The sequence below is a fragment of the Diachasma alloeum genome, unplaced genomic scaffold (assembly GCF_001412515.2).
Source record: "Diachasma alloeum isolate Michigan unplaced genomic scaffold, Dall2.0 Dall_scaffold_00276, whole genome shotgun sequence".
Taxonomy (NCBI): domain Eukaryota; kingdom Metazoa; phylum Arthropoda; class Insecta; order Hymenoptera; family Braconidae; genus Diachasma; species Diachasma alloeum.
The window spans coordinates 1,843,244-1,853,479 of NW_021680415.1; the positions used below are offsets into that span (position 1 = coordinate 1,843,244).

Consider the following 10,236-nt stretch of genomic DNA (forward strand, 5'->3'; position numbering starts at 1 on the left):
AGCCGAATTTTTTTGAACATTCCACGTTTCCCCTGAGTCTAGCAATTGTTATATTGACCCACATTTTGGTAATCCATTCAGAGGAACAAATGGACAAACTTAATAATTCCAATTGAAAGACTGCAATGCTACTCTATGCTATTACATTTACATTCTCATCACTGAATTCCAATCGTATTTCCTTAATCCCCCTGACGTGCCACATTCAGTACATAATGCAAAATGTATCCCGCCGGCAATCCCTCAGGAGGTGACCTACCTAGGCTTAATGAATAAATAAATAAATGCAGAATGCTGTATCACTCCACGAAAAAAACGGGTGATTTTCCCCAATTCCGAGCAAAATTGAGTCATTCCGTTTAACAATCCTCTCCCTGGACAATTTCTCTGAGAGAACTATGATGATCATCGCACGGGTGAAGGAAATGTGCAACTTTCTGCGTATCACGTATCAACGAGTACTATCGACAGCGCCAGGGAAACATCCAACCGAAAAGTAACGTTTCCTATTTCTCAAAACAACTGTTCATTGATTATTGACGAAATTTCAGGGCACTGTGGATTACAGTTCACGTCGTCGCAATTGCGGCATTCGCATTTATGATTTTCGACACTACAGAGAATTACAGAAATACTCCAACGGCGACGCGTATGGCAACGGACGCGTTTCCGACAAGTGAAATTAATTTTCCAGCTGTGGGCATTTGCAATGTGAATCTCATTAGTAAAAGAAAGGCGATAGCATTTGTAGAGGGATTGTAAGTCAACAGCGACGAAATGTGATATGATTTCATCTCAAAATCAAGTCATTTCACGAGGAAATTTCAAGCGACTTCCTTTAATGCAGACGAAATTTCCTACGGAAAAGTCTCTTGATATTTTCTCCTGAAATCATTCATCGTGAAGATAAATTTCTAGTCAATAATTATTCAATTGAGGGAATAAAAAAATTGACCCAATCGGCCTTCAGGAACACATAGAAGAAGCTAATATATTTTCACATTTAGATTGCAAAAGGAAAGGATTAAATCAATGAACTTAACAAAAACCAGACTCTTGGAGTTGGTTAAATACGTTGGACACCTGTACACATTTTCGATTCAGGAGGAGCGTCCAGGCGACATAGATCTCTTTCAGAAAATTCTGGAGAGCGCCTACGATGACAATAAACCCAGGCTTTCCATACTAGCAGAGTCAGTTGGTGTACAGTGTGAACACTATATCGTGCGCTGCCAGTGGGCAGGGATTGTGCGAATGTGCTCTGACATTCTCGAACCTAGGTTCACCTCAGATGGCCACTGTTGTGCTTTCAATTATGCTAGATGGAGGGATCATTTTTCAAGGTGCATATTTTTTTTGTGCTCGTATAAATTCTTCGAGAGCAGAGTTGAATTTTTAAATATCAATGGATTAGTTTTTTCTTTAATGAGAGTTGATGAGGTTTTTGCTATAGTGGAAATTGCAAGGCAATTGAAAAATGGAAAATTTATGCAATTTTTTGTGGTTTCAACGGCAATTCAATAATTCCTGTAGAAAGATACAAACGAATTGATTTTCATTTCTCGATTAAAATGTACGTTATCTATTCAAGTGTTCAGGATGATAATTTTATCGCACCCGTCCTGAAATCCGAAATAGCCGGCTGGGATTTTGGACTCTCGTTGCTACTGGATGCCAATGCAGAAGATTATTTCTATCAATTGCTTCCGATGGTTGGATTCAAGGTGCCTTCCCCTATGAAAATCAATAGCGAAACGGTAAAACAGTTCAGTCGACTTGGCCCTTTTCGAGTTTTCGAGGAATATCTCCGAATCTATGGGGGATACCGAAATTTTCGTAACGATCTTTTTTATAGAGCGAATTGAGGACTACAAACGAGGTCATAACAAAAATTTTGCTATCTCCCTTAGATTTCGAGATATTCATTAAAAAACCGTCAATAGTCAAAAACGATTTAAATTGATAGACCGTTTCGCTACTGAAATGTAAACCGGATCGATTTATTGGGTTTTTTTCTCTCACAGGTGATAATTTACGGGTCCACTGATTTCCCTGACCCACCCAGTGGCAGTGCGAGGGAGGTTTTAGTGGCAACCGGCACGGAAACATTTCTAAACATCGGAGCTTACGTTTTCGATACTAAAAAAGTATGAATTCATCAATAAACTTTGCACTTTATCAATGATTGCAATTTCATATTTACCTTCAGTACTCGCGTGGCAAATATGATAAGTCAATTTTAAATGGGGGAAGGTGGGGCAAAATGGACACTTCGGGCATTTAAAAAAATATTCATTACTTACTCCATTTAATCAACAATTGAATGCGGTTTTAACATTAGAAAAAAATTCTGAAGTGTCTCTTGTCAAAAAAATTTGACCTGGAACTGCTCTTATATTTTTAAAAATACCGTTTTATCACTTCACTGCTAAATTTATTGAATTTGAACTTACTTGGATTATTTGCCGCAGAATGTTGAGAACATTGACGCATCTAAACGCATTTGTCGCTTCAAAACCGAAATGGAAAATCGGTTTGGTGGACGGTATTCCTTCAGTGATTGTATCATGGACTGCAGAGTCCGTGATATTGTCGAGAAATGCGGGTGCATTCCATTCTTCAATCCCCGTCCCAATGGCCTTGGTAATAATAATTTTCGTCAATTGAAATCGTTGCAAAAAGGGACTTTCTTCGCAATTAAATAATTAATTATTAATTATTATTAAATTATTAATTAATTATTAATTTATTATGTTAAATTTCAGATAACATTGCGCAGTGCAGTCATGGGAACCTCAAGTGCTTGAATCGTTATCAAAGTACGAGTAACATTTCAGTAGTGAAGCGATAGAACGGTTCAAGTCGATTTACACGTATGAGAAAATTCAATAGAAAACTTTGCGAATTCGCTAGAAAATTCTGCTGCACGGAGGGAAATTTTATAGAAAAATTCTAGTACGAGTTTTGGAAAAAATAATCCACCGGCTGTGACAAATTCTAGTGCTGTTAACGTAAAACTTCTGGGGATTTCTGTGAAATTTTCACAGAAATGCGGGGAGACATTCACGTTTGCCCCAATAAAATTTTAATTGAGAAAAAGAACGTTTGCCCCAAATATCTTTAATAGAAAAAATCTCAAGAGAACAATTTTAACAGAAAAATCGAATCTAGTTACAAAAATAAAAAATTTAATTTTAATTTGAAATTTAATTTATTTTTTTATTTTTCTTTATTTTCCAATTTTCACGAGAACTCCCTAGGATTTGAATAGTATTCCCATAGAATTTTCTAGCGAATTCGCTAGGTTTTCTATTGAATTCTCTCATACGTGTAGCTCTCAAGTCGCTGAGTTTTCGAGGAATATCTCCGCATCTAAGGGAGACAGCGCAATCTTCGTAATAACCTTTTTCGTAGCTCTCACTTCGCTCTACAAAAGAGCTTATAACAAAAATTTTGCCATGTGCCTTAGATTCCGAGATATTTATCAAAACTGATCAATAATTAAAACGAACTTGAAACGTTTTACCGAGTCCCCACAGATTTCTGTTCAATAGTCGACGATTCCTCGTCAACTGAAGAGGCAACTTAATATTTCCAGCTCGATGGTGGGGTATGAACCCAATTTCTGAGAAAGATGGGTCTTACCCACCCGGCGCATTCTCAGAAATTCGAGAGGGGCATTTAAACTGCGACTGTAAACCCACTTGCGACAACATCAATTACATAGTTTCCGCGAGCATTGGGAATTTAAGAAATGAAGTTATCGTTTGGGACATGTAATTATCCGACTGATTCGCGATATAACTCTTTTGTTGGCCTCCAATTTCATTTATATGATTTTGTCTTCACATTCAGAGATGAAAATGCGTTGAACAGAACTGCTGATCACGCTGTCCTGAACGTCTACTTCGGAAATCCTGTAGCAATGAAACTCGAGCACGATGTGCAATATTATTGGTATGAATTGATGAGTACGTATCTGCAAATGTATCGAGTAAATTGCTCGACTCGATAGCCATAAATCGACATTACGTACTTGACTTCTTTGATTATTTTTCTCAAACTTTTTCCACCGTGCAGGTAATTACGGAGCACTCTGCAGTGTGTTCTTAGGCCTGAGCATCATGAGTGGAATACAAATGATCTACAAATTCTCCCGAAATCTCCTCGGCAGGCATAAAAAAATCGAAGGAGTTTCAACGACAGTCAAGCCAGCGAACGAAAAATTGATCTCCGTCATTTCGGAAAAAAATCCTCAAATCTACTGGCAGGAAATTGACACAGGGAACGGCAGCCTTCCCTCGACAGATCTAAATTATCATTTCAGGCATAAGTTATCACGTAGATAGTACTAAGCATTGATGCGTCATAATGTCTTGAACGTTGAATTTCATTGACTTATTCCACTGAAATCAAATTCAAAATCTGTTTCCGGAAAATTCAGCCAAATTTTTTCAACAGTTTACTCTCATTTACGTTCTCATTCCTGATCTCCAATCATATTGCCTCAATTCTAAAATGAATACGTATTTATGACTGTAGTGCAGAGTGAATTCGGTAACGCTGAAGTAAAAAATAACACGACGGCAAATCCCTTGGGAGGTGACCTAACTAGGATGAATGAATAAAGTAATGATTCCAAATATACTTGTGTATTTATTCGTCCCGGAATATGCTACATCATTTCACGAAAAGCATTTGTTCCAAATCCGAACGAAATAAACTCATTCCATCCTACAATTCCGCCACTGAACTTATTTCTCTAAGAAAATTGGTAATCATCGCAAGGATGAAGGAAAAATGTAACTTTCTGCGGATCACATGTGAACGCGTACTATCCACTGTTCTAGGGAAACATCCAATCGAAAGGTAACGTTTTCGTATTTCTCAAAACAACTGTTCATTGATTATTGATGGAATTTTAGGGCATTGTGGATTACAGTTCACGTCGTCGCACTTGCGGCATTCGCATTTATGATTCTCGACACTACAGAGCATTACAAAAATACTCCAACGGCGACGCATATGGCAACGGACATGTTTCCGATAAGTGAAATTAATTTTCCAGCTGTGAGCGTTTGTAATATGAATCTCATTAGTAAAAGAAAGGCGACGACATTTGTAGAAGGATTGTAAGTCAACAGCGACGAAATGTGATATGATTTCATCTCAAAATCAAGTTATTTCACGAGGACATTTCAAGCGACTTTCTTTAATGCAGACGAAATTTCCTACGGAAAAGTCTCTTGATATTTTCTCCTGAAATCATTCATCGTGAAGATAAATTTCTAGTCAATAATTATTCAATTGAGGGAATAAAAAAATTGACCCAATCGGCCTTTAGGAACCCATAGAAGAAGCTAATATATTTTCACATTTAGATTGCATAAGGAAAGGATTAAATCAATGAACTTAACAAAAACCAGACTCTTGGAGTTGGTTAAATACGTTGGACACCTGTACACATTTTCGATTCAGGAGGAGCGTCCAGGCGACATAGATCTCTTTCAGAAAATTCTGGAGAGCGCCTACGATGACAATAAACCCAGGCTTTCCATACTAGCAAAGTCAGTTGGTGTACAGTGTGAACAATATATCGTGCGCTGCCAGTGGGCAGGGATTGTGCGAATGTGCTCTGACATTCTGGAATCTAGGTTCACCTCAGATGGCCACTGTTGTGCTTTCAATTATGCTAGATGGAGGGATCATTTTTCAAGGTAAATACTTTTTGTACACGTATAAAATCTTCAAGAGCAGAATTCAATGGAAAAAAATCAAGACTTCCCTTTCAATATAGTTAAAGAATGAAATATCTACCCAGATAAATTTTAGTGGTTTCAATCTCAATTGAATAATTCGTGTAGAAAGATAGAAATTTATTGATTTCCTTTTGTTTTACTATTTCTCTACTAATACGTGTTCTTTGGATCTTCAAGTATTCAGGACGATAATTTCGTTGCACCCGTCCTGAAATCAGAAATACAGGGCTCAGATTTTGGACTCTGGCTGATGCTCGATGCAAACGCTGAAGATTATTTTTATCAACTGCTTCCCATGGTCGGATTCAAGGTGCAATGACTTCAAAAAAATTCAATTTTATCGATTTTTAAAATTTTTTCTATCATCTCAGGTAATGATCTACCATGCCACTGATTTTCCTGATCCACCCAGCGGTAGCACGAGGGAGGTGTTAGTGATGACTGGCAGGGAAACATTACTCAATATCGGAGCGCGCGTTTTCGATACTACAGAGGTGTGAATTCACTGATAAACTTTGCAGTTGAAATGAGTGTAATTTGGTATTTCACGCTCACTAGTCCAGCAGCAAAATAGGATTTTTTTGAGTAGGAAAAAAAATAAAAATAAAATAAATAAATATTGATTTATAGGGTCATTTCACTCATTTATAGGGAGACATTCTAATTTTTCGGAATATTTCACTAAATATTAGAGAGTTGTGTTTGTGAAATTGGAACGAATACGATTCCTTTGGATATTTCAGAAAATCATTTTTTATGTGTCAAGCTAGAACAGATATCTTCATAGAAACTTTACAATTTCTCTTGAATACAGAGATTCATGGGAAAAAATCCCATTTTAACTTACTTGAATTGTTCGCTCCAGGATGTTAAGAACATCGACGCATCTCATCGCAATTGCCGCTTCAAATCCGAATTAAATGAGAAATTCAGTGGGCAGTATTCGTTCAGCGATTGCATCATAGATTGCCGAGTCCGTGACATCATAGATAAATGCGGGTGCATTCCGTTTTTCTACCCTCGTCCCAATGGCCACGGTAAATAATCAATTTCAACTCTCGCGATTTCGCTGGACATTGCTATTGAAATGTTCAATAGAAAAAATTTTACAGAAAAAGTCACAACAATTCGATTTTTCCATACAACTTATTTTATTGAGATATTTTCTACAGAATTTTCTCGATTCAAAATTTCCAAGTTTTTTTTGTTTGATTTTCTTAATGAGGAGGAAACAAAAATAGAATTAAAAAACTTGGAAAATTCGAAGCGAGGAAATTCTATAGAAAATATCTGAGAATTCTATTGACTTTTTCTATTGAATATTTTCTATTAAACATTTCAATAGAATCGGCAAAAAAGTAATGGAAAGTTCAATAGAAATTCAGTAGAATTTTCTAACGAATTCGCCAGATTTTTGTATTAAATTTTTTCGTGCGTGTGAAATTGTAAAAAAAATATTTTCCGCGTGTTGAATTTCAGATGGCGTTTTAGCGTGCGATCATTCGAATCTCAAATGTCTGAACAAATATCAAAGTATGAGTTCCTTTGCTGTCCAATAATCGGCGATTATTCAGGTACTGAATGTGTAACTTGATCATTGCAGCTAGATGGTGGGGAATGGCTCCAATATTCGACAAAGGTGAGTCCTATCCTACGGGAGCATTCTCGGAAATTCCAGAGGGTCATATGACCTGTCCGTGCTATCCCGCTTGTAATAACATCGATTACACTGTTTCCGTGAGCTACGGAAAAATGAGGGATAAATTTATTGTTTGGGACACGTAATTATCCAAGTCATTCTCAATATAATTACTCCTGTTCATCAACTCCGGTCCATTAACATGACCTTGTCTTTACATTCAGAGCTGTACAGGCATTGAACAGAACCACTGACCACGCCGTCCTGAACGTCTACTTTGGTGATTCTGTGGCGATGAAACTGGAGCACGATGTGCAATATTATTGGTATGAATTGATGAGTAAGTATCTACGAATGTACACACACAAAAATCTAAACGTAAATGACGATCTTAATGAACGTATTCGACGATTTTCATACGCGTAATTTGCTAAAAAAAACATCGTGTTTTGCGCTTGAAGTACGTTTTTTCCACATTAGGTGATGATTCATTTCAAATAAATTTTTGTCGATTTCTTTTCACAATGAGTCATCTCGACATATTTTGAAATTAGCGGATAGGAAAATTAGGTAGTCAGAGACTTTTTTTTGTGAAGAAAATTGTAGCTATAAACTTATAAAATTATTTTCAGAAATAAAATTGGGTATAGGTTGTTGACCTATAGTTGTTAGAATTCAATAACTGGTTATCAATTCAGTTTTTCAACAACTACTTGATGAATTTCAACCCCAAACTATTTGCTGAAATTCACCAAATAATTTTCTCCGTGTGCATTACCGATCATTTCATCCAGGTGATTACGGAGCGCTCTGCAGTGTATTCCTAGGCGTGAGCCTCACGAGTTTAATAGAAGTGATCTATAAATTATCCGGACGTCTCTTCGCCAGGCGTAAAAAAATCAAAGGAGCATCAGCCAAAGTCGCACCAATGGACGAAAGACTCATCGCCATCGTTTTGGAAAAAGATCCTCAAATCTACTGGCAGGAGATTAACTCCGGGAATCCCAGCCTCCACCCTGTAAATCTAAATTCTCACTCCAAACATAATTTATCGCGCAGGTAATACTTCACCGTGATGCGCCAAAATATCATGAACGTAATTGATTCGACAATCTCGTGATAACAATATTATCGGAGAGTGTAAATAGGCTTGTGTTTGTTATCTTCGGTCGCTGTTGATTGCTGACTGCTGTGGTACCATTATCAATTTAAGAGATCGCAAAGGGGAATCTTTAAAGACTTCAATTGATGAAAATAGCTGTCGAGCAACTCTTGATATATCATAGGGTACCCGAGAAAGCAAGAAATTTCAATCTTTTGTTTTTTTAAAGTTCGTTCAATTCCGTAGAATAAAACTGGGTATTTTCTTCGATTATCGCAATTAGATCATAAATTTTTTTCGGTTCGATCATTTTCTATGACATGCATTGACAATTCTACTAGTTTCTGACCGATTCTATTGATGAATTTTGTAACTGTATTGTGCTGTTTTTATTTTTTTCTCTTTTCATTAAACAATCAAACAAAAACATTAGAAAATTTTATCTGAGAAATTTTTATGGAAAATATTTCAATAAAATAAGTCGTAGAGATGAATCAAATTGTGTAGATTTCCTCTGAAGAATAGTTTCCATTGAACATTTCTATTGAAAAAACTAATAGAAACTGCAATAAAAATCCAATAGAATTTTCCAGCAAATTTTCTGGGTTTTTCAATGAAATTTTGTCGTATCCGCAATCATGTTTCCTCAACCTTCCTCCGCAAACTTCATTTAATAGATAACACAAAACACTTATTCACGGCCATGCGAAAGTCCTATGAACCCAAAGTCAATATTCGCTCTCCTACGAATCGAGAGGAAAAAAACCTCAACAGATCTCTATACCTCTGGTACTGGTTTAATTTACACTGTTTTATTTCATTTTATTTTCTTTCCATTTCCGTCTTCCCAATGACATTAATTTAATTTTACCCTTTCTTATTCTTATTATATTTGTTTTCCTTAATTCACAAGCTACAATATTGAATGAAGAGAAATTATGTTAAAGATAAATAAAAAATATTTTTTTGTGATTAAAACGAACACAAAACGAAAGTCATTCTAAATTTCATTCGCGTAATCGAAATATGTGTCTATATATGCCTGAAAATTTTAAAAACCTATTCCAATCATTATTCTGCACAGGAAATGAAAAAAAAATCAGAAAGGGATAATCGGCTAGAAAATGGATTTTTCTTCTTTTATGGCGGAGGGAACTTCGAATTACTTTTCTTCTTCAAGCATTAATTTTTCAAAAAAATTAATTTTTCAATGTCTCCGGAAAGTTTCAAAATCGATATTTTTTGCGAATAATGAAAGAATACCCATCAATTTAATTCCTTTTCTTGTCTTTTGATAGAATGAATAGAATTACATAAATGGCAATGAATTGCAAAAATCACAAATTGGAGACTGATAATTTTTTTAACAAGACGATCAGCTAGAAAATGGAAAAAACTTGTTTTTCCTCATTTCAAAAATATATTTTGAGTGTCTCCTTAAAGTTTTAAAATCGATATGTTTTCACGAATAATGAGAGAATCCCCATGAATTCTTCTATCAGTGTCTTTTGATAGAATGAATAAAATAAACGACAAAAATTAAGAATTGGAGACTAAAAATAGTGTCGGATTATTATCATGCAGTTACGCCTGTTCCATAACAATTCATCACACGCGTATTCTCATCCTGACTAGACGCCATCGTTACAGACCACTCTCTCAAAACGCGCGGAGAACCGATCACGTATCCCCACCTCGATTCAAAGGAAGTCGTTCATCCAAGGCTGGTGCCTAGT

The 10,236-nt window shown here is 36.1% G+C and overlaps 1 protein-coding gene across 1 annotated transcript; it reads left to right on the forward strand.

Moving 5' to 3' along the window:
• The first annotated feature begins 1,032 nt into the window (after window positions 1-1,032).
• LOC114841199 (sodium channel protein Nach-like) lies at window positions 1,033-8,783 on the forward strand. The gene is made up of 12 exons (XM_029126095.1): window positions 1,033-1,193; window positions 3,856-3,957; window positions 4,926-5,132; window positions 5,382-5,567; window positions 5,655-5,717; window positions 5,937-6,069; window positions 6,131-6,253; window positions 6,625-6,796; window positions 7,363-7,540; window positions 7,623-7,738; window positions 8,193-8,416; window positions 8,730-8,783. The coding sequence occupies exons 1-12, from the start codon at window positions 1,033-1,035 to the stop codon at window positions 8,781-8,783; spliced, it is 1,719 nt and encodes a 572-aa protein (XP_028981928.1).
• Window positions 8,784-10,236: the final 1,453 nt, after the last annotated feature.

What these genes read in the sequence shown, in the direction of transcription:
- LOC114841199 (XM_029126095.1), top strand. Translation starts at nt 1,033, where the DNA reads ATGAACTTAACAAAAACCAGACTCTTGGAGTTGGTTAAATACGTTGGA. An exon ending in CACGATGTGCAATATTATTG is followed by an intron (nt 3,958 to 4,925) that starts GTATGAATTGAT and finishes ATGGAATTTTAG; the next exon opens with GGCATTGTGGATTACAGTTC. An exon ending in AGGCTTTCCATACTAGCAAA is followed by an intron (nt 5,568 to 5,654) that starts GTCAGTTGGTGT and finishes TCTGGAATCTAG; the next exon opens with GTTCACCTCAGATGGCCACT.